We start from the raw sequence: 22721 nt of genomic DNA, 5'->3' as shown, positions 1-22721 counted from the left end.
CATTGCGCGGGGTTAGATTTTTGGCACTTAGGGCACAAACCGTTATGGGGGGGGGGGGGGGGGGGGGGGTTGAGCGGGAGGGTGCCAGATCTGAATCCGGTTCCGACCTTTGGCATTTCGGGTTTTTCTCCCCGGCTTCATTCACGGCCTTAGCGTCCTTGGGGGAGACCAGGAGCTGTTACGTCGCCGCTATTGATCAAACAAAAGATTGCCCTGTTTACTCCTCGTTCTTTTCTGTCTCTCTCTTCGTGCCTGCCTCTTCTACGAGGCTATATATAGACTGAAAAGAGGTTTGGAACATGATATAGGGATTCTTTTTGCTTGGGGGTGGTGGGGGGGTGTAGGGAGAGGAGGAGAGAGGAGGAGAATATTTAGCGATTCTTTGTAACCAGGTCTTTGTCTTCGTTGTGGGCTTCTCTGAGGACCTGGTTTTGGGACTCTGGTAGTTTTTGTCTGCCCTCCTATCCCTTTGTCAGTGTCTATTACATTTGGCTGGATTCACTTTTTTTTATGCGTTGAAATTGGTCTCCTGAGACTGACATCATTTGTCAGAATGGGTAGGTCTCTTAGGTATGCGCCGGGCGCGGAAATTGTGTAAAAGGATGATTTTTAGAGGAAAGAGAGTGAGAGGGAAGGAGAAAGAGTGAGAGAGAATGATTATGCTTCTAAGTTTCTGCAGTAACGTTAATCCCCAAATTATCATCCCTTGCACCTACCACGACCCCCCCCCCCCCCCCCGATCTCAATTAAAGACTTGTTTCTTAGCGAACAGCAGTCACTCTCACAACTGATGCGGAAAGGGGGGTGGGGTTCTAATGTAATAGATAAATTCCAGTATGATAGTTCTTGGGCAATGTTTATTGTCCAGTTTGGTGCCTGCGGCAATGTACGAGCGCCCCAAATTGTTGACCTTGCATTTGTTTTCATGTTCGGAGAAGCAGGCCTGCTACTGGCCGATTATGCCCCCGTGATTTGTTTATTGCATGTTGAAGAATAGGTACGAAGGAGAAGAGCATATAATCTTTAGACATTTTTCATTCTCAAGATGATGAGATTGGCCATAGGCGGGTGGTGCTTTGCTTTTGCAAGCCGGTTGCCAGTATACACTCGAACAAAAACAAGCAAACTCCAGAAAGAAGACAAAACAGGGCACTAAGCCAGCCAAAACGCCAACTTGCATTTGTCCTTCTTCCGTCTTTTTTTCCACGTTCTTTTTCTGGCTCTTTTCCTTGTCCGCCTTGTGGTTATTCTCTTCCTCCTCCTCCTCCTCCTCCTCCTCCTCATCCTCCTCATCCTCATCCTCCTCATCCTCCTCATCCTACTTCTCTTCTTCCTACTTCTCTTCTTCCTCCTGTTCCTTCTTCGTATCTTTCCTTTGTTATTTTTTTGATTTTCTTGGGGGAGGCGAGGGGGTATTTTGCTTTCGACCTGCGGAGGAAGTGTCACGCATGATTCTGCATCGTGTAATAGCCAAGTGCATGGCTGTCAGATCAAGAACCAGAGGCGAAATTGCATTGGATCCAGGAATTTGGGCAGGGCGACCAAATTAATGTCATCTGTTGCTTCTTTGGATAGAGGATTCATTTTTTCCGTGTTCGCAGTTCCTGCTCAGTGTTCCTTTTGCAGTAACAAGGTTTTGTGTTGGGTTCTGGAAAAGACAGGATGATGCAATCGGGTTTTATTTCCTTTCCTTCTTCATTTTCTTACAAAATTCCCATGTTTTATGTTTTTTGTTTTTAGTGCTGCTATTGAAATTCCTGCCCGAATTCAAGTCTGATGGAATTGTTGCTCTCTCTCTCTCTCTCTCTCTCTCTCTCTCTCTCTCTCTCTCTCTCTCTCTCTCTCTCTCGCTCTCTTTCTCTCTCTCTCTCTCTCTCTCTCTCTCTCTCTCTCTCTCTCTCTCGCTCGCTCGCTCTCTCCCTCTCTCTTTCTCTCTCGCTCGCTCTCTCCCTCGCTCTCTCTCTCCCTCTTTCTTTCTTTCTCTCTCTCTCTCTCTCTCTCTCTCTCTCTCTCTCTCTCTCTCTCTCTCTCTCTCTCTCTCTCTCTCTCTCTATCTATCTAGCTATCTTTCTATCTGTCTCAGAGAGAGAGAGAGAGAGAGAGAGAGAGAGAGAGAGAGAGAGAGAGTGAGTGAGAGAGAGAGAGTGACAGACAGACAGACAGATACATTTGAGAAAGACAGTGAGAATTGCAGTAAGCAGCACCGTGGGCGTAGGTAATTGGTACGCAGTGGGGGGGAGCGGGGCCAATTGTGGCGGCGAGCTAGTGTTTTTGACATGTTCTCATTGCAACGTGATGTCATTAACGGGCCCTTTTTGCATGCCTACGTGTGTCGATTAACTCCGTGCTGCCCTTTTTGTACGGCTGTTTGGTCGTCGCGGCGCTGCTGGTGATGTAGATGTAGATGTCGGACGGATCTGGCCGCGGGGACTATTTGAATTAGTGATCCGCTGGTCTGGCGTGTTTCTGTTTCGCTGGATATCTCCGTGTGTTTTAAGTTAAACTTTTGGAAAGTCTTGTTCAGACAGCCGTCAGACAGTAAGGGATTCTTGTTACATGACATATTGTAGCAGCACACAGACAGACGGTTATGGAAAGGTGCTTGGCATCTCAAAGATCGAAGTTAAGATGCGAGAGAGAGAAAAATAACTCTTTAGTCTTGTCGTCGGCTTCAAAGAGGTTTCATGTGTTGTCTGGAAATGTCAGACTACTACGTCAGTGCAAGAATGGTAACGGGACACTGTGTCATTTAGCAGGATTTGAACCAAAGAAATAAGTGTACGCAGACGTGTCAGGTTTACCAGATGTCTCTCTTACCATTTGTTTAAGTACTATTCAAGATGGAGATAAACAAAACCAAAATTAAAGGAATACAGAGTTCCAGAAGAAGAAGAAAGACAAAGAAGGGAGAAAATACTGAAAACAGAAATAAAAAGAAAAGACCATATAATTATAGAGTGTGATTTGTGAAAAATCGATGGCCTTAAAGCTCCTAGACTTCAACGTCTCTCCAAACTCCCCCTTTCCAGCGTTACTCGGCGTTTCAATAAATCGGTTTCTGCGAAACCAAAATGTCGAAAAGCTGCCCTGCTCCCCGACAATTCACGCATGCTTCTCCACGATTGTGATCGCCGTTCAATCCAGAGATGGAATTTCCGCGGTCGATCTTCCTTCTGACTCGACGCAATTGTAAGAAAATAATCTTGTTTTTTCTCGCTTCTCCTTCTTCTCTTCCTCACACCTTTTTATTTCGTAAAAACCCAACCAAAAAGAGGCATGTTGTGCATCGTGCGCATGCGCAGCCGTGACGTGACTAGGCTTTGATGGAGTAGTTATATGCTGCGTTTCTTTTGAAGCTGGGCATATTTATGACACCGGTGAGTGGAAACCATCAGATTTTTCCGATTGTTAGTTTTTGTCATATCTCACCCGTGGGAATAAAACAGGTTTTGCGGGAAATGGACTCGAATCACGCCATTGAAGTGTTGCAGTTCTAAATTGCTGATTCCAGAGGAAGGCGTGAGCGCCGCCTTGGTTTCCAATGTAGTGTTTCTCTTGCTGAAGCCGCTCTCTTGACTGTAGTGCTTTGCAAAGAAACGACCACAAGATGAAACAGTATTATCTTTCAGAAAGCAAAAACCAGTTTGTCGTTACACAATGGACTGTCTCTCTCAGTGTCTCTTTCTCTGTCTGTGGTTCTCTCTCTCTCTCTCTCTCTCTCTCTCTCTCTCTCTCTCTCTCTCTCTCTCTCTCTCTCTCTCTCTCTCTCTCTCTCTCTCTCAGTGTCTCTTTCTCAGTGTCTCTTTCTCTCTCTCTCTCTCCCTCTCTCTCTCTCTCTCTCTCTCTCTCTCTCTCTCTCACACACACACACACACACACACGGACACACACCCACACACACACACACACGGACACACACCCACACACACACACACGGACACACACACACACACACACACACACACACACACACACACACACACACACACACACACACACAAGATGTGGAAGGTGCTGTTAACAACAAATTACGACGACTACGGCAATGACGAGCATCATGATGCTGATTGTAATTTTTGCGACTGCCGCTACTATTGCTGCTGCTTATTCGGGGGAGGAGGAGGAGGACATGGTTGCAACGACAATTTCGTGAATACGTACTGTAGTATGATGATAGACATGTCTTCAACAACTGATTACAGAGTTGACAAAGAGTGGACGTGGAATGATTTCAATCAAAATGTCAAAAATTGGAAAACGGGGAATTTTGTTTTAATGTATTTTGTTTTTATTCCTTTGATTCTCGCCGGCCATCAATGCATCAAAAGCAAGGTGTTCATTGCGTCAGTTTGATGTTATCAATTTTGCTTTGCCTTTTGAACTTCATCATCACAGTTTCCTTCTTTAGCGTTCGTTGGTGTCGTGTAATTTAACACAAACTCAGCCCAGAAGCAATTTGTATTTTTTTTCGCCATGGCACCCCTTTCTTTGTAATTATCCTGTCTTTTGAAACGTATGGAATGCGAAGGTTTTATGTTGTGCAGTGGATTCGAAGTGGCTGTGTTTTTTGTGGGCTGAAAGTGAAGGGAAATTAAGTCTTACACAATGCGGGGGAACTTGTTTCGTGTGTTTCTTTGTGCTAGTGGTATTCTGTTCGATTCTTCGCACGCTCCTGATTTTGTATCCTTGTTCTCCTGATTTTGTCTCCGTGTTCTCCTGATTTTGTCTCCTTGTTCTCCTGATTTTGTCTCCTTGTTCTCCTGATTTTGTCTCCTAGTTCTCCTGATTTTGTCTCCTTGTTCTCCTGATTTTGTCTCCTAGTTCTCCTGATTTTGTCTCCTGGTTCTCCTTATTTTGTCTACTTGTTCTCCTGATTTTGTCTCCTAGTTCTCCTGATTTTGTCTCCTTGTTCTCCTGATTTTGTCTCCGTGTTCTCCTGATTTTGTCTCCTTGTTCTCCTGATTTTGTCTCCTTGTTCTCCTGATTTTGTCTCCGTGTTCTCCTGATTTTGTCTCCTGGTTCTCCTTATTTTGTCTACTTGTTCTCCTGATTTTGTCTCCGTGTTCTCCTGATTTTGTCTCCTTGTTCTCCTGATTTTGTCTCCTTGTTCTCCTGATTTTGTCTCCTTGTTCTCCTGATTTTGTCTCCGTGTTCTCCTTATTTTGTCTCCGTGTTCTCCTGATTTTGTCTCCGTGTTCTCCTGATTTTGTCTCCTTGTTCTCCTGATTTTGTCTCCGTGTTCTCCTTATTTTGTCTACTTGTTCTCCTGATTTTGTCTCCGTGTTCTCCTGAGTTTGTCTCCTGGTTCTCCTTATTTTGTCTACTTGTTCTCCTGATTTTGTCTCCGTGTTCTCCTGATTTTGTCTCCTTGTTCTCCTGATTTTGTCTCCTTGTTCTCCTGATTTTGTCTCCTTGTTCTCCTGATTTTGTCTCCGTGTTCTCCTTATTTTGTCTCCGTGTTCTCCTGATTTTGTCTCCGTGTTCTCCTGATTTTGTCTCCTTGTTCTCCTGATTTTGTCTCCGTGTTCTCCTGATTTTGTCTCCTAGTTCTCCTGATTTTGTCTCCTTGTTCTCCTGATTTTGTCTCCTCGTTCTCCTTATTTTGTCTCCTTGTTCTCCTGATTTTGTCTCCTTGTTCTCCTGATTTTGTCTCCGTGTTCTCCTGATTTTGTCTCCGTGTTCTCCTTATTTTGTCTCCTTGTTCTCCTGATTTTGTCTCCGTGTTCTCCTGATTTTGTCTCCTTGTTCTCCTGATTTTGTCTCCTTGTTCTCCTGATTTTGTCTCCTTGTTCTCCTGATTTTGTCTCCGTGTTCTCCTTATTTTGTCTCCGTGTTCTCCTGATTTTGTCTCCGTGTTCTCCTGATTTTGTCTCCTTGTTCTCCTTATTTTGTCTCCGTGTTCTCCTGATTTTGTCTCCGTGTTCTCCTGATTTTGTCTCCCTTGTTCTCCTGATTTTGTCTCCTTGTTCTCCTGATTTTGTCTCCTTGTTCTCCTGATTTTGTCTCCGTGTTCTCCTGATTTTGTCTCCGTGTTCTCCTGATTTTGTCTCCTTGTTCTCTTGATTTTGTCTCCGTGTTCTCCTGATTTTGTCTCCGTGTTCTCCTGATTTTGTCTCCGTGTTCTCCTGATTTTGTCTCCTTGTTCTCCTGATTTTGTCTCCTTGTTCTCCTGATTTTGTCTCCTTGTTCTCTTGATTTTGTCTCCTTGTTCTCCTGATTTTGTCTCCGTGTTCTCCTGATTTTGTCTCCGTGTTCTCTTGATTTTGTCTCCTTGTTCTCCTGATTTTGTCTCCGTGTTCTCCTGATTTTGTCTCCGTGTTCTCCTGATTTTGTCTCCGTGTTCTCCTGATTTTGTCTCCTTGTTCTCCTGATTTTCTCTCCTTGTTCTCCTGATTTTCTCTCCTTGTTCTCCTGATTTTGTCTCCTTGTTCTCCTGATTTTGTCTCCGTGTTCTCCTGATTTTGTCTCCGTGTTCTCCTGATTTTGTCTCCTTGTTTTCCTGATTTTGTCTCCTTGTTTTCCTTATTTTGTCTCCGTGTTCTCCTGATTATGTCTCCTGGTTCTCCTTATTTTTTCTCCTTGTTCACCTTATTTTGTCTCCTTGTTCTCCTTATTTTTGTTCCTGTGCGTGTGAAATTGTTATTCCTGTCGATTGTAAGGTAACAGGAGATTCTCTATAGACAGAGTGTTGTATTCCAAGAGATATTTTCATGAGGTGTCTTTTTTGTCTATACTTTTAGATGTGTTTTTCCATCTAAGGCAGCTGTTCATGATTATCGTCAAAGAAAAGGAGGGACTGTCCATTCCTTGGCTGAACAAGCTTATATCATTTTGATTTTTGTAAGGATTGATTTGCCGCATGTGAAAATGGAGACGACTTTCTATTCCTGGTTGTCTTGTCAGATTTTAGATTTGTTGGTGACTGGGTTGTTGTTTTTATAGCAAGGGCTCCATTTCGTTTCTGAATACACCTTCTATAATTTCTTTTTCCGATTTTATATATATAATCTTATTACTTCTGGTTTTTGTTTTTACCTAAAGTAATCTTTTAAAATGTAACGTAGGGGAAAGTCGCTAAACCTGGAACAGTTAAGGAGAAACAGCTGTACCAGACATAAAAATGGATATTGCAAAGCGTTCTTTATATTGTCACATACTAGACTCTATCAGTAAATAAACGAACCACATAAAATAAAATAAAAGTCACGCAATTCATCAGACTGATCATAATAAAAAATGTCTGCATTTGTTCCAGGTTGGACGCATGGGTGTGTAAAGTGGAACACTGTGTTGTCAAACTCGGAACACATACAAACACACCCTGACTCTCTTTCTAGCTCTGTCTGTGTCTCACACGCACACATATACACCCACACACTCTCATTCACACACAAACATGCACACATTGCCACACACACAAGATAAATAAATACGTCATAACATTTTGATTAAGCCATTTTATGTAAATGTCTTTTTTTTCAACATCATATTTTGATTTTTACCAAGGAAATAACAAATCGGATAACAATTTAAGCCTTAAATGTAAAACAAAAAGATAAATAAGGGCTAGGTCTAAATAGGACTAAAAAACAAAACCTTAAAGAAAAAGGAAAAAATAGGCAAAGAACCGATTTCGCAGACAATGTCCTTTGTCTTCTACTGTCAGCGCAGTCATCGTGTGATTACTGTGTGCACTTCTGGCACTATAACATATCCTCAGGGGAGTTGGTGCCACACATGAAGCAGTACCACGAAATTTCGCAGCTTCTGTTGACAAATAGATATAAAAGGGCTACCTGCCCAATTGACTAAATCTAAAAATCATTACGCATAAAGTCTCAAAGCAAATAACTAAGAACAGATTTTAGAACTGATTTTGCAGACACACAAAAATTGCTAAGTACAGATTTCGAAGTCCTTTTGTCCGCTGCTGTCAGCGCAGTCCTCGTGTGCCCACTGTGTGCACCTCTGGCACTGTATCATGTTCTCGGGGGAGTTGGTGCCACACATGGAGCAGTACCAAGTGATTTCCCCCGGGATAGAACGCATCGTCGAGAATGTTCTCCTTTTTTCCCTCTGATCAGAAGATATTCCCCTCTTGTTTCTCTGAGCAGAAGATTTTGTAGCTTCATTCTTTCCTCTTTTCTGTTGACCTGCACGCCTTTTTGCAAGTGAAATCTCCAGCTTTTGCTTGTAAGGAGAAGCTTGTTTTTTTCGTGATGATCTCTTCGGCAAGCTTGTGGTTGTGCGTTGCAGGTCTGAGGACATCAGCAGCAGGTAAGCTTACATTTGCTGCTGACACCAAGCAATCATAATGACCAGAATCTCCATGTACAGTGTACAAAACAACGATGGGGGTGACGTTGGCAAATTTATTTCAGCTTCAAGAATGCTATTGATTAGTTCTTGTTCTATCTCTGGTGTTAATGTAGAAGGTCTTCCTGTGAACTTTACTTCTTCTTTTGCAAATTTGTTTGTTTCCTTCTAAATGACTTTTAAGAGTTGTGACAGTAACACCATGTGCTCTTGATGCGCAACGCAAACCCATATCTCCGTTTTTCACTGCCGACAAAGCGCAGCCCATTTCTTCTGGTAACCACCGCCGTTCGCGATCGGGTCTCATAATATTGTCAAACAAATCAATCAATCATTCAATAAAACTTATAGAAAGGAAAAACACAACAAAACCGAAAAGAGAATTAAATAGCCTACGTGAATAAAACACCAGTGTTCTGTTTATTGTTTGATGAGGGTAAGATGGAACAGAATGCAGCAAAGCTGGAACACTGTTCCATGTTTGCCTCTCTTATGTGTTCCATCATTGCCGCATGGCACCTCTGCATGGATTTCGCGTTTTTCTGTTGGATACACGTGACGTTCCAAATTTTTTTTCCGTTCAAGTTATTGCAAATCTATGAAGGTTTATCACAGCAATAAACATTTTACGTTCGCGTATATAGATAAAGAGTAATACTACGAATTGTAGACGGTAGAAATAAGAAGAAGAAGGAAGAAAAGTTTAAAAAAAACGTACCATCTTTTTTGTTTTGCCGCGGTATTCATTTTTTTTGCTGGAATAATATCAAGGAATGTCACTAGACATTTCTGCAAAACAATTGTTCATGAATTGTTCCCCGTTGATCGCATATTGAGGTGTTCCAAGTTGGCCGACTGTTCCGGGATTGGCGACTTTCCCTTATCCAAGAGATGAAGCAGGGTTGGCTGTTTGCTGTCAATTCAGTGTGGGTGAGGCTTTGTATTTGTCAAGCTGCGTGTTTTCATTTTTGAAGGACGTTCTTGCTTGCACACTTTCTGGATAAAATAAAAAGTCCATGAAATGCGGCCTATTGATGTTGCAGTGCAAGGCAGCAACATCCTAAGAAAATTAACATGTGTGTATTCTATATTATAAGGGACACGATTTGTCATTTATATTTAGGTGCCGCTCTCCTTGCATATACAGTCGAACCTGCCCTAGAGACCACCTGTCCATAAAGACCACCTTCCCATTAAGACCACCCCTAAGGATCCCCGACGGTTTTTACGACTATGTAAATCACCTGTCTAAAGAGACCACTATTGCTCAGTCCCTTGGGTGGTCTCTTTAGACAGGTTCGACTGTATATGCTTGCGCTCCGCGTTTATCTCAACGGGTCGGGTCATGTTCACGTCACAAAGAAGTAATCGTGTTAACGCCTGTGGGAGGCGCGGGGGCGGGTGGACAATAGCGGGCATCGCTTTAAGTGCTATCATGAAGCTGACCTGGGTTCCAGGACTAATTCGGATCACGGCTGGCTAATTCTTCACCACCTCCCAAACCAGCACTGTTGCCCGACGGCGATGCGTGCGTCGCGGCCTCGGCGAACTTACTGTAATACTGGAAAAGGGGGAAAGATTGATCGTTGTTCTTGTGTTATGTACCACGTTGGCGGGGTGTTGGTTTCTGGTGGAGTCAAACGAGTCAAGTGGAATGTGGGATCACAGTCAACCACTTTGGTCACCCCGCGAGTTTTATTTTTTTAGTTGCGCCGAAAGTAGATGTTTTTGGCTTCTTGGGATTGTTGAAGGTTAAGGTTGTCGTATTTTGCATGGGGAAAAAGCAACTCGAATTTGCATGAGGGAAACCTCACAGGACATTACGAAATCAACGTACCTCACCTTATCTTAGATTGATGAAGATATATTTTAGTCTTTGAGAGGATTGTTAACAGCTGATGCACGGCTGTGACTTGGTAATGAAGTCGGTGGGATGGATACACTCACAGATTACTTTGGATATTGCCGTCTAATGACCAGTGGTCACATATTGTCCAGTCACTTTGCTGAATGCGGCTGTGACTTGGTAATAAAATCGGTGGACTGGATACACTCACAGATTACTTTGGATATTGCCGTCTAATGACCAGTGGTCACATATTGTCCAGTCAATTTGCTGAATGCGGCTGTGCATGTCCCCCAACGTGGATACGTGGCTAATGTATCACAGGGCACTGAGACGTACGGACCCTTTTTTTGTTGTCCGTCCCGTGGAATGGGAACTAGGAGGGGAACTTGATGGGTAGGATGATGGAGATAAACGAAAGTCGACACGAGTTTCAGTCGTGAGTACTATGTATGGTCGTTTGCCACATGTCTGGATTTCTATATCGCTTTATGTCACAGTTGGAGAGACCAGAGGGGCTCCGAACTGCTTTGTGCTGCTTGCTTACTTATTTAGTTACCTACTTACTTACTTACTTACTTACTTACTTACTTACTTACTTACTTACTTACTTACTTACTTACTTACTTACTCATTCACTCACTCACTCACTCACTCATTCACACACACACACACACACACACACACACACACACACACACACACACACACACACACACACACACACACACACACACACACACACACACACACACACAGAATCCTCCGCACACACACCTCATCAACTTACCGTATTACCAAACCTCGTCCTTATGGCTTGACCAATAACACCTTCATCTTCTTCTTATGTTGCAGAGCATGAAATCACGAGACATGGACATCTCACCGACAGACGAGCTGCCTCCAGACAGCGCCAAATGGGAGGACCGCCTGCACGACACTCACACCAGCGACTACGGCAACACACGGGGCAAGAGGGGCCACGTCAAAAGGGGCGACAATCCTTCCTCGCCCTCCGACTCCGGGGGAAGCTCTAACTCGGAGGGGATGACGGAGAAGAAAGCGCGGACGTCGAAAAGGGTGGCGCGGAGGCGGAAAGGTGTCAGCGCACGGGAACGCAACGTCCGACGGCTGGAGAGCAACGAACGGGAACGGATGCGGATGCACTCGCTGAACGACGCCTTCCAAGACCTGCGCGAGGTCATCCCGCACGTCAACCTGGACCGCAAGCTGTCCAAGATCGAGACGCTGACGCTGGCCAAGAACTACATCAAGGCGCTGACCAACGTGATATGCGAGATCCGCGGGGAGAACGCCCCCTACCGACTGCCGGCCGTTAAAGACAACCTGCAGCCCGCCAAGAGTGGGGACGAAGCCAGTGACAATGAGGACAATGAGGATAATGAGGATAATGAGGATAATGAGGACGAGTCCATGAGTGTGGAATCGCTCCATCATCATCCCTCCTCAGCCTCCTCCTCCTCGTCCTCCTCCTTCTCCCACTTAGACCACAGCAGCAGCCTGGTTGCAGACTCCGACAACCAGTGACCACACGTAAGGCTGGTAGGGATGACCAGCTAGGGTTGTAGAGATTTTTGTTGGAGTTGTGACGAAGCTCTGCTGTTACTGTGGGCGTTTTGAACTGTCCAACCAGCGGCACAAATTGTGGAAGAGGACCACAGGTCAAGATGGAGATTCGAAGGTGACACGGACACTGATGGACTGGTTCTGTTTGAAACTGTTCAATCGCCGGCTCAAAACAAGAAAGAGAACCAAAACATGAGATAGTTTTGGAGAGTCTAAGCAAGTCAGTGGTGAACTTCGTTTTTTGTTTCTGCCAACCTTCCTGCCAACAAGATGGTGTGAAACGGAGTTGGCTGCAGGGGAACGAGAATGTCCGTCTGCAGACATGCACCTATACGGCGGTATTTTACAGACCACGAAGAATTAGAGATATGAAGAACTGCTAAGAAATGTGTGTGCGTGTATTTCTGTCCAGCTTCTTTTTGGTGCTTCTGTTGTTTCCTTCGCTTGAGCTATCGTGATGTGACATGGGCACAGATACGTCAAGAGTACATTATGTGACACAGTATACTCATAATGCGTACATACGAAAGTACGTGACGACATATCCCCAAAGCGACTTGTAAAATCACATGGCGTCATAGCAGAATCATCACAGTTCTTGCTGGCATGGATTTTTGAAACGGAATTTTGACTATCTCGTAACAATTGCTTGCTGAAAGCTGAGGACATTTTATGACGCAATAATACAGTGCTGTCTTGAAGTGTGACACTGCTTTTCAATTTGTGACAATATTCAGTATCAGATTCTGTCTGAACGGCCAGTTTCTAAGCACCCAGAGGATTTGCAGCCATAATTTATTTGAAGATGACGTCAGCAGGTTTTAACCCGATATGACATCACTTCGTAACTGTTGCCAAAAAAATTACCTTCATTGTGACAATATCGACATCAGACTCACAGTTTTCAGAGTGTGTTAGTCAGAGCTATTTCTGCAGCTTCCAGACATATATTCCCCAACACTACTCCTGACTCCGAGGTAGTCTTTATTTTTGGAGACGGACAAAGGATCCTTACCCGAAGACAAATGACTCTTACCCTCGTCTCTCCCTGACAAAACCGCCAGCAGTCTATTGCCAAGTGATTCAATTACGCTTGGGACGACCAGTGGTCTGAAGCTTGTGATGAACAGCCCTTGAAAGATCCTAGCCTACTTTGCTTGACACGCTGGGAGGTCAGCAAAAAAACGAACGAGTACCACACTGCTGTACCCGGGATTGAGGGTCTCGCGTGCCTCATTGGGCTGTCTTTTCCTCCTTCAGTGTCCGATGAGCATCTACGAAGCCTTGATCGCACGATATACCACAGAAGAAACCGTGTCTGTTGAAAATGCTGCAAAAGCACCAAGCGGTGTTGGTCCGAGGACTGAGTCCAGCCCCTCTGGGATAAGAGGCCATAGCCAGCTGGGTCCCCTGGCTACTCAGTATTCAAGTGCGTGTGTTGTCGCCCATCCTGCCATGAGCGCAATCCGTCTCTGTTCTACAGGGTGCAAGGTTCCCGTCCACAGGTCATTCGTGTAGGCCCACGCCTCCGCGCTTTACAAAAGACGGATTATGTCGCCCAAGATCAATATTATTGCAAAGGATAGAAATGTAGTATTCAAAAGGCCAGGAAAGCAGGTGTATAGGAAAGCATTTGTTCACGTCATCGGAGAACAACATCTTTAGCAAACTGTCTGGCACATTGCAATTTACTGTCGTACCCTCGATCCCTGACATTCAGCATTTGGGAATAAACTTCTGGTAGTTGTGTTTTATGACTGTCTATGGGGGAGAAGAACTCTTTGGTGTCGCGAGCATGTTTGCATCTGAAAAACTGTTGTCACAAAGGATGGACTTCTCGTTGAGCAAGCCTCTGATTCAAAGGGCAAGGCTTTTGTGAGAGAGCCACCTGCATCTCCGACTTTCTTGGATAATTAACTACAACAGTGAAATCGAGGTCAGCGACAATGTACGGACACATCGATTTATCACCTTCAAGATAAGACACTTTAAAAGAAACATGTTTGGACAGAATATCAAAAAGGTCAAAGTGAGAGGAACAGAAGGCATTGCCTCGACAAAAAGACATGGTTTAAAAGAGCAAACATACACAGCGGATTTCTTCTGTTTGACAAAAAGCCTTGACAGGAAAGTTTTTAAGAAATCTTTGAAAATGTAGGACAAGGCTTAAGAGAATAAAGGCTGACCATTAATACGCCATAGAGGTGAAACGATGAGGAGGAAGGGAAAGCAGATAAATCAATGAAGTAAACGAAGACAGTAGGGGATGCACCGTGAGCAGAGGCTAACGATGGACAAACGGATCGATAAAATGCGGGGTGGATGTGGACAGGGCCGTGCTGGCTTCGTGGACTTGCAAACCTAACTACGCCTCCGCCCATGCTATTTTTGATATCGATGTACAATCGCAAAAACACCGACATTCTCACGATTGAAAACACGCGGAGCAGGGGGAGCAGCAAAAGTTCGCCCTGACTTTTGTGTGTGTCTTCTGTGACTCCCCTGCCAGATCCCAGACAGCTTTGGGAAAGCGTTCTTTTCCTATCAAGCAGAATCAATCGTTTTGAGCGGGGGAGGGGACGTTTCACACACTGACGTTTTCAGACCTACAGCGTTCACGTCTACTTACATTTTGTGCCTAATCTCATGCACTCTGACTACTGACATTTCGTTTCCATAATCACGAAGAAAATCAGAACTATTTAAGAAAAGTGTGAACTATATCGTGCCACAGTCGTTGCCATGCTAACCATTTTTGTCACGACGCCATCATATGAGATTCATTACCGTCAACATGCGAGCTCATCAAATCCGATCAGCGGCATCATCTCATACCTGATATATTTAACTTTCTTTGAGAGAGAAAGAAAGAGAGGTGTTGACTTTAATCACAGTGTCAAGAAATGAAATGGTTGTTTCTTTGGAAATCTCATTCCGTCGTTGTTTTGAGAACTTTGTGACATGTTTACTGGAATCAGTGTGTTCTGTTTGGCCCTGTTGACGTTCTTATGAGCAGAAACATTACTGTTGTTCATGCTGTTTCGTGTTCGTGACACTTTTTATCAGCTATCATGACAATGTGCGATTTATTCAACAACGTTCGACAAGACTGGACCTAACTAAGACATCCATTAAACAATATCCCAGTGTGACACAAGAATCATTGCTGAGCTATTATACTTTTAAAATCCCGTTTCTACTGTAAAGACGCGATGGAGAAGTGGAAAAACTGATGTATCAACGCATAAGGAGAATCTGTTTCTTTGAATCTGTTTACAGTGTAATTCATAGAGCTTTTCAGATTATTAACAATCTTTGACGGTCACCTCTTTGAGGTAAGAGAGACGAAATGTAACCCAGGCTGCGAAAGTACCTCGCAGTCACTTGGACTTGAACAGAGAGCCCATCGAATCTATCCAAAGTCCTGAACGCCTAATTTCTCAAAACCATTATCACGTTAAATGGTTAGAGTGAATGAAATCAACACATCAGCTCTTAGGTGTGTGCGAACGTAGATATTCGGACGGACAAGTGCGTTTCACCAAGAATACACCAATCCAAAGGCAAAAAATGTGCGTGTTGTGCCGTTTTTTCAACGACCAGTACACTCACGACCAGTCAAAACCCACAGAAAACACCTCACAGATGGGTCATGGACAATGAAATCCCAGCCAGCAGTTTAAAGACGACAGTATTTTTCTGGGCTTCCTATTTCTCATATATATTCGTCAACTCCCAGCAAACAACGCACGAAAACAGTAACACGAAACCGCGGCGCTAAAGAAACCAATATGTCAGAAAAGGAGAGCCGGAGTCTGTATGATGATTGTGTGATGAATCTGGTTTCTTTACTCACCTACATTTTACCAGCAGCATTGATTGAAAGATCCAGATTGCAACTTTGTTTGGAGATCTGCCCGTGGGATACTGGAGGGTGATTGTCCAACAAAGCTTGCAGCGTTCTGGAAGACTGAACAGAAAAGTGAGGACGTTCGTAATGCGGCCTTGTAACTTCAGCTTAACTGTTTCAGTGTAACATTCCTAACCCTTGTGTTCTTTCCCCAACTGCTGGTGTGTTTCTTGGCCTGAAATTCATCGGCTGGACATGAGAACAGGAAACGAGCTGATGGAGAATTGTAAAACCACTGGAACTGACTGTATTGTTCACTGTGTTTCTTTCTTCCTTCTTCTTGGACGCTGGATTTGGGGATGTTTCCAACTTATTCTGAAATTATTGTTCACGCGCAGAAAATAAATTCCATATATATTTTATTTCTGTTTTGATTCAAACTTAAACGTATTTTCTTGTTGACATACATTATAAATATATACATATATAAAGTATACATAAATCTTATATTATTATATATATGAAAGATTATATATCGTAATATATATATATATTTGTTTCAAGCCGTATTTCACTTTCATTCTGTTGTATACATTATCATACTTTGGTGTCGGGGAAAAATGTTCGTTGTTTTTCTCTTTAAGTCTTAGTCGCCTAGTCCGTATATATATGTCCGTTACGTCGCCTTGAATTTCTCTGGCAGAAAAGTAATCGTCGTGCAAATACTCATCATCAGTGTGTTGGCTTCGTTAGTGCAACTTTCACTTAGAACGCGTGTAGCCATAATTGCAGTCGTGCATACCGTTGTCGTCATTTTTTTCTGCGGTGTTTATAGAGTGATTATGCCGCTGGATTTCTTTCCTATGGTGCTAGCAGCGACATAATTAACCAGATTAATTCATTCATTAATCAATGCAAATTGGTACTCGTCTCATGTGCTGAAAAACTGTGTAATTCATAGTTGTTGTCTTTACTTTGGTGGGGTAGGTTCATGTCTATTTTTGCAGTACACCAGGCCAACCATAAATGCACAAATCCAAGCCCAGTTTCAATTGTCTGAGGTCAGTGAAAACGAATGTTCTAGTCATATTTATTCTTGTTTAATTTGATTCGTTTGACGACACAAAAGAGATACGTACAATTGCATTACCGCTACACGTACGTGAGCTTTTCTCGAGATTTGAACTTCTTGATTTGTTCGGAATTAGTAAACAAAACTTGAGAATAATTTCATTCTCAGTTGACACAGTAATTTGTAACTGTTTTTCTTTTTCTTTTGCGCACAAGTATGATTTTAATCTTTCTAAAGGTCTTACGATGAGAGTACGTGTAAACGTTGCACCCAACATCGTTGATCAATAAGCGCATACTTCCTTAGTCTTCCGGAATTAACTGTATTGTTCGCAGTCTTTGAAACAGATGGAGTAGGGACCCGTATGTTGTTTCTGTTTGTTCACTGTGAGAAATGGATCCAAAGCGGCTTTTTGTACAATATGTATAGTCTTCTGTGATTATGAGCTATTTGTGTGAACGTTGCTTTGGGTTGGGTTAAGCACTGTGCCTAGAGTCTTTCTTTTTATTTATGTTTGTCCACACACTAGTATTGTTGTTTGTTGTTGTTGTTTTCTGAATGACCGGTTGATCCGATGTACTTTAATATCTTAAAAAGTAAGGTTACTTGTTTCCCAAACACAATAAACGCGTCCAGGGGTAGAAAACTACAGGGTTCGTTTATTGTCGAAAATCAGCTAACAGCATAGCTAAAGTTCAGCAATGTGGAAGCCTTCGTTTTCTTCTTTTATTTTTTCTTATAACTACAGGGTTCCTTCGTGGCAAAGCATAGCTTTACAGGCAGATAAAGTGTGATTCAACAGGGTTTCTATCTAAGCGCATCGGCCAGATACATGACTTATATTTGTATTTTCTTTCCCCTTTGATCTGTCTCTTTTTAACCCTTTTAGACTGAGTTATTGTAGTTCGTCAGACTTCAGCAGGGTATGTGTTTGAATTTAAACATGAAGAACAGCAGGAACAGTCGATTTCTAGCACACAGGTGCGTTTTTACGGGCACATACTTACGCGCGCACTTTAACAACGGCATCTCTAGACGCGCGCAGTCAATAAGTTTTACTGTTTGGAAAGAAAGTTTTGTTTTCCATGACGCCCCCCCCCCCCCCCCCCCCCCCAGAGTAGTGCGGCTCGAAAAGTGCTGTTTCCAAGAGATGGCTAAGAATCAAAACGTTGTTGTCTAAGTGCCTGTGAACAGTTTTGTGATGTCAGGATCTCTCTTTCTGTGGTACTGGTTACGCACGTGAATTGTTATGTTTTCTGTTCCGGATGGTCAGTCTATAGACACGATGATTTTGTTACTTTGACTGTGTCCCCTGAAAATGTAGATAGCAGACCTTTCTCAGAAAGGGGACGATGAGGTGTCTTTGTGTGGAGGGGGGGGGGGGCAGAAAATGTCAGTGATAGTGAGTGTCTGTAAGCGATGCTGGTGTAGCATGGGAGTTGTATATACTTAGGAATAACAACTTCTGCTCTTCAATATTACGTATCAAGCTTCCCTGTTCTGTTTAGCCAGTGAGCAGCTTTTAAATATTGTTGGTTGTTAGAAAACGCTTGATAAAACTTGTTTTGATTTGAATGAGCTGGGGGGGGGGGGGGGGATTCAATCCTTAGTTCCCTAACTGTTTATTAAACACTTCTCATTGTTAACCTGTGAAGAAATGGGCGGGAGAATTCAAAAAGGGGAAGTGGGAGCACAGCATTACCAGAAGAAAACAAAACCAGATTATTACAGTATTTTGATATAAGGCACTGAACTTTCTTGTGTGAAATCGCAGATCTATATAGGTCCAACATCATTCCTCTGGAAAGCTGAAGGGAAGAGTTTGACTAACCAAAGGAATTACTTCCGTTACGAGAGGAGCGAGTCTGTGTTATACGTGTGTTACCTCGGCGAGTTTTAAAGACGCGGTTACGGGCTTTGTTATCAACGTTATTTTACTGACCCAAACTTCATCCCATCCCCATGAGAACCAACCTTCGACCCCCCCCCCCCCCTCCCCCCTCCCCCCTCCCCCCTCCCCCCCCAAAAAAAAAGCAACCACCACCCCTGCCAAACACCCCTTAAACCCCCTCCATTTCTCCACCCACCTGCATATATTTTCTGTCTCTCTGGTACGACTTTTTCTGTGTAATATATGAATTATTCTATTTTCAGTCTAGAATGTCTTTTGACGTTCTTTCATTGTACATATTTCCTTTCTCGTTGATATTACAAGAATGTGTAAACTGAATCCGTTTAATGCATTTGTTGTCTTCGTGTTTCTTTCATTTTGTTTCACATTTCCGCCACTTGGTTATTTATTTGCAAGCATATACAATAACTGTCAAACTTTTTAATTATAGAAATCACAGAACAAGCACAGCCTGAAGAAAGGGGAGAAAGGGAAAGTGTATACTATCATCATAACTATCATTCATTAACCAAGTCGAAGATGGAGATATTGATGCTGAAGCAGTGAACCAAACGAGGATGTTAACAGAAGCGTACATTATACCAGGCAATGAATATATACCGACAAGTGTTCTTCCAATGGACTGTAATGATAGTCTTTGACAAAAGGTTTGGTAAAGAGTGTATTTTTGCTTTAATGCTGTTGTGGTCATTCGTTTAAGAAATCATACAGTAAACACACAGCAGAAATCTGCATGAACTTACAGCATAGAACTAACGAAGGTTCAGCTCATTTCTCTCGCAGCAAAAAACTATGTTCCCGGTGATTCATCAAGATTCAAGCGAAGACGAAAATCCACAATTATGTCTTTACCGCAGAGCATTTTACTAAAGTATTGAATCATTATTTTGTATTAACGAAGCGATCCATTTATTATAAGCATGTTTCTATGCTGGTGTGTTGAAAGTAGCGCAAGGGTTATTCTAATGCAGTTTGAAGAGCAAGTGAAGTTATATTTGTCATTTTTCGTTTTTCCCAGCGTTTTTAGGATGATCTTTTACGCACATATATATGCTTCTCAGCTTTGATTGATATTTCTGAAGGCGACTGTTGCACCTTTTGTAGCAGAACTAACGGTAGCACAGTTCAATGTTCAGCAATAAATCCAGAAACATGCCCCTTAGGCCAAATAAAAATATATGTTGGTTAAGGATAACCCGACCGACCCTTTTTTTCCGCCGACCCTATAACCTTTTTTTCATTTCTCAAACAAAAAAAGAGAAAAAAAAGCACATTTTGCGAACCATACCGAGACTAAGGGAAGTAACCTCCTTTAAAATCGACTAAATTTAATAAAAATATTTTTAAAAATAAAAAATAATAAGCCGACCTACCGTCACGTTACCCTAAACCAACATATATTTTTGTTTGGTCTTATCTTGTCCTGTAACAATCACGAAGTGATGGCTACTCCCTTCTCCCGGATCCTTAGTATCAAAGATCGGCCTAGATTTCTTACAGTTGGTACAAGAGTAAAAACATTTGGACACTGCAAAGATTTAAATTCTCATTAACTGACGTTCAGATTAATATTTTCATATGACGTCGAGCACAACCCGAATGTTACCATTAGACTTATACTGTCTGTGTGTGTGTGTGTTGGTTCCAAGAGACCAAAACATTGACGTTTTTAACAATGGTAAGGGTAATGGCAACGACTACTGGAAAAGCTAGGACCCTATTCACAAAGGAAATAAGGCACATTTGTGCATTATAGCTGTCTGTACCTATTTTCCCACGTAAAAGTATTCCACTGTCACAAACTCATTACATTACTGCTCAATCTTTTATTTCATGCGCTCCAAAAGTTCAGTTCAATACGATACGAATGTGCCACATATGGCTGCCGAAGCCTTTTTTGTTTTGATTTTGAAGTGTTTATCCTTACCCTGCTATTTTAAACACAGATTTTTTTGACGAGTTACAATAATTATGTATACCCTTTAATTTTTGTTTTGAAATTAGAGGCTTTTGTAGAAAAGTACAAATAAAAATCTTTGCTCTGTGTGTGTAGAGAGACAAAAAAAACGCCAACGTCATTTCATGTAATTCACGAATTTGTTTCCCATCAAACCATGTAGATTTTGGACGGCCAAAATTTTATTGGGACCAAAATGTGTAAAGAAAAGGTCTCTATGTGTCACCTTTGTGGGTTGCAAAATAATTTATCATTGTTCTCAAAACCATGAATGTATGCATATGAAATTGTGATGTAACAGAATTATTCTTTGCAGCAGTTTAATACACTTACCACGTCAGATTGTGCGCATGTGGCGAAGAAACCAGTCATTTTGCAGACTTTAAGGAATGTCCTATTATGGGGAAACACCTCAATTTGTGTCTGAGAATGCCATCATGATTTCAAACATGAATGTTAGGCAGCCTTGTTTCATTTGTTTTCATTGCAAAAATATTGTTCTGTTGCCATGGTTTTCTGGATACCCTGTATACTTTTTTTTTTCAAACCCTGTCAATATTACACCTGTTTCGGTAAAAAGGTTCATTCTTGTTTGCTTAAAATAGTATAGACAGAATTACTCTTGACACAAACATATGTACTCATATGTACTGATGTACCCCCCGCGGGTTAGGGGGAAGAATTTACCCGATGCTCCCCAGCATGTCGTAAGAGGCGACTAACGGAGTCTGTTTCTCCTTTTACCCTTGTTAAGTGTTTCTTGTATAGAATATAGTCAATGTTTGTAAAGATTTTAGTCAAGCAGTATGTAAGAAATGTTAAGTCCTTTGTACTGGAAACTTGCATTCTCCCAGTAAGGTCATATATTGTACTACGTTGCAAGCCCCTGGAGCAATTTTTTTATTAGTGCTTTTGTGAACAAGAAACAATTAACAAGTGGCTCTATCCCATCTCCCCCCCTCCCCCTTTCCCCGTCGCGATATAACCTTCGTGGTTGAAAACGACGTTAAACACCAAATAAATAAAGAAATGTACTGATGTGTTTGATATATCTTATCATGATGTGTCACCTTACACACAAAAACAAAGTAATAAAACCAAGAATAGACGAAATAAGATTTGTTTTCATGCATGGATGTAATGTAAGTAAGATACGGTGCATGTGGCTCCCTGCAAGTAATTCATTGTTTCCCAAAATAGGTATTTGTTTAATAGACAGCAAAAGAAGGTTAAGGTTATTTGGGACAAACGAAGTATTGCAGTAAGAGAGAATCGGGAGCGTGTGTGTGTGTGTGTGTGTGTGTGTGTGTGTGTGTGTGTGTGTGTGTGTGTGTACCCCCGTTTCCACAAGTTTGGTTGCCTAAATCACCATAAGGCAACCATCCACACGTGGATGGCAACCTAAACTCTGGATGGCAACCTAATTGTGTGGATGGTCGCTTCATTTAACACCGTTAAATTGACTTTTTTGACGGAAAGAATGTCATAACAATGTTCAAAATGACATTCTTTCCGTCCTCTATAGGCGACGAAATAGGTCAAATTTTGTGCATTTTTTAGTGCAAAATTCTTCGATGCCGGAGCGAGTACTGCACCCAGTGCTGTTGTAGTGCAAGTGCACTAGAAAGGCACTACACCCAGTGCCGCCTCTTAGGTAACCATCCACACTTTAGGTATGTGTGTGTGTGTGTGTGTGTGTGGTGTGTGTGTGTGTGTGTGTGTGTGTGTGTGTGTGTGTGGTGTGACGAAAGATGTGGATGTGACTTTGAAACAAACTTCTGCTAAATATCGGCACTGTCTTTGTACATTGTAGCTGATTATAAAAAATCTAAGCTGCAAATTCACATAGTTATCATTCCTGTCCTGCTGCTTTTTGGCGAAAGTTACTGAGACGCATATTTTTTGTAAATTTTTTGTATTTCAGTTTACTTGCTTTGTTCACTTTATAAGGAGATTTTGGCTTGCGTTATTAAAATATCTGTGCAAAGATAAGTCTTTTGTGTACTGGCCATAGGGAATGGTTTTCTTTCATTTCAGATTTATGATTTGGTATGCTTTTCATTGTGCATCTTTTTACTTTAAATAACTTAAGGCATTATTCACCCCCACCCCCCACCCTCCCACCAGAAATCGCAAAATGAACACTGTTATGTTTTCAGACTTGTTTTGCAAGTTTTCTGC

General features: G+C 42.3%; 2 protein-coding genes across 2 annotated transcripts in view; one reads left to right on the top strand and one right to left on the bottom strand.

Annotated features, from left to right (window-relative positions):
* Window positions 1-16806, top strand: part of LOC138959721 (protein dimmed-like) — a 62712-nt gene extending 45906 nt beyond the window's left edge. Inside the window, exon 2 of the mRNA XM_070331316.1 lies at window positions 11018-16806. Coding sequence (XP_070187417.1) covers window positions 11021-11710 — 690 coding nt within the window. The 5' untranslated portion in view covers window positions 11018-11020 and the 3' untranslated portion in view covers window positions 11711-16806. The remainder of the gene's footprint in view (window positions 1-11017) is intronic.
* LOC138954259 (golgin subfamily A member 6-like protein 22) lies at window positions 5444-8049 on the bottom strand. The gene is made up of 2 exons (XM_070326144.1): window positions 7967-8049; window positions 5444-6455 (listed from the first exon to the last, which is right to left on the bottom strand). Exons 1-2 carry the CDS (start codon window positions 8047-8049, stop codon window positions 5444-5446), a joined length of 1095 nt encoding a protein of 364 aa, XP_070182245.1.
* Window positions 16807-22721: the final 5915 nt, after the last annotated feature.

Source organism: Littorina saxatilis, linkage group LG2 (assembly GCF_037325665.1).
Source record: "Littorina saxatilis isolate snail1 linkage group LG2, US_GU_Lsax_2.0, whole genome shotgun sequence".
In the NCBI taxonomy this organism is placed as follows: domain Eukaryota; kingdom Metazoa; phylum Mollusca; class Gastropoda; order Littorinimorpha; family Littorinidae; genus Littorina; species Littorina saxatilis.
Note: the sequence above shows the minus strand (reverse complement) of the source record. Positions and strands in the feature narration are given on the sequence as shown.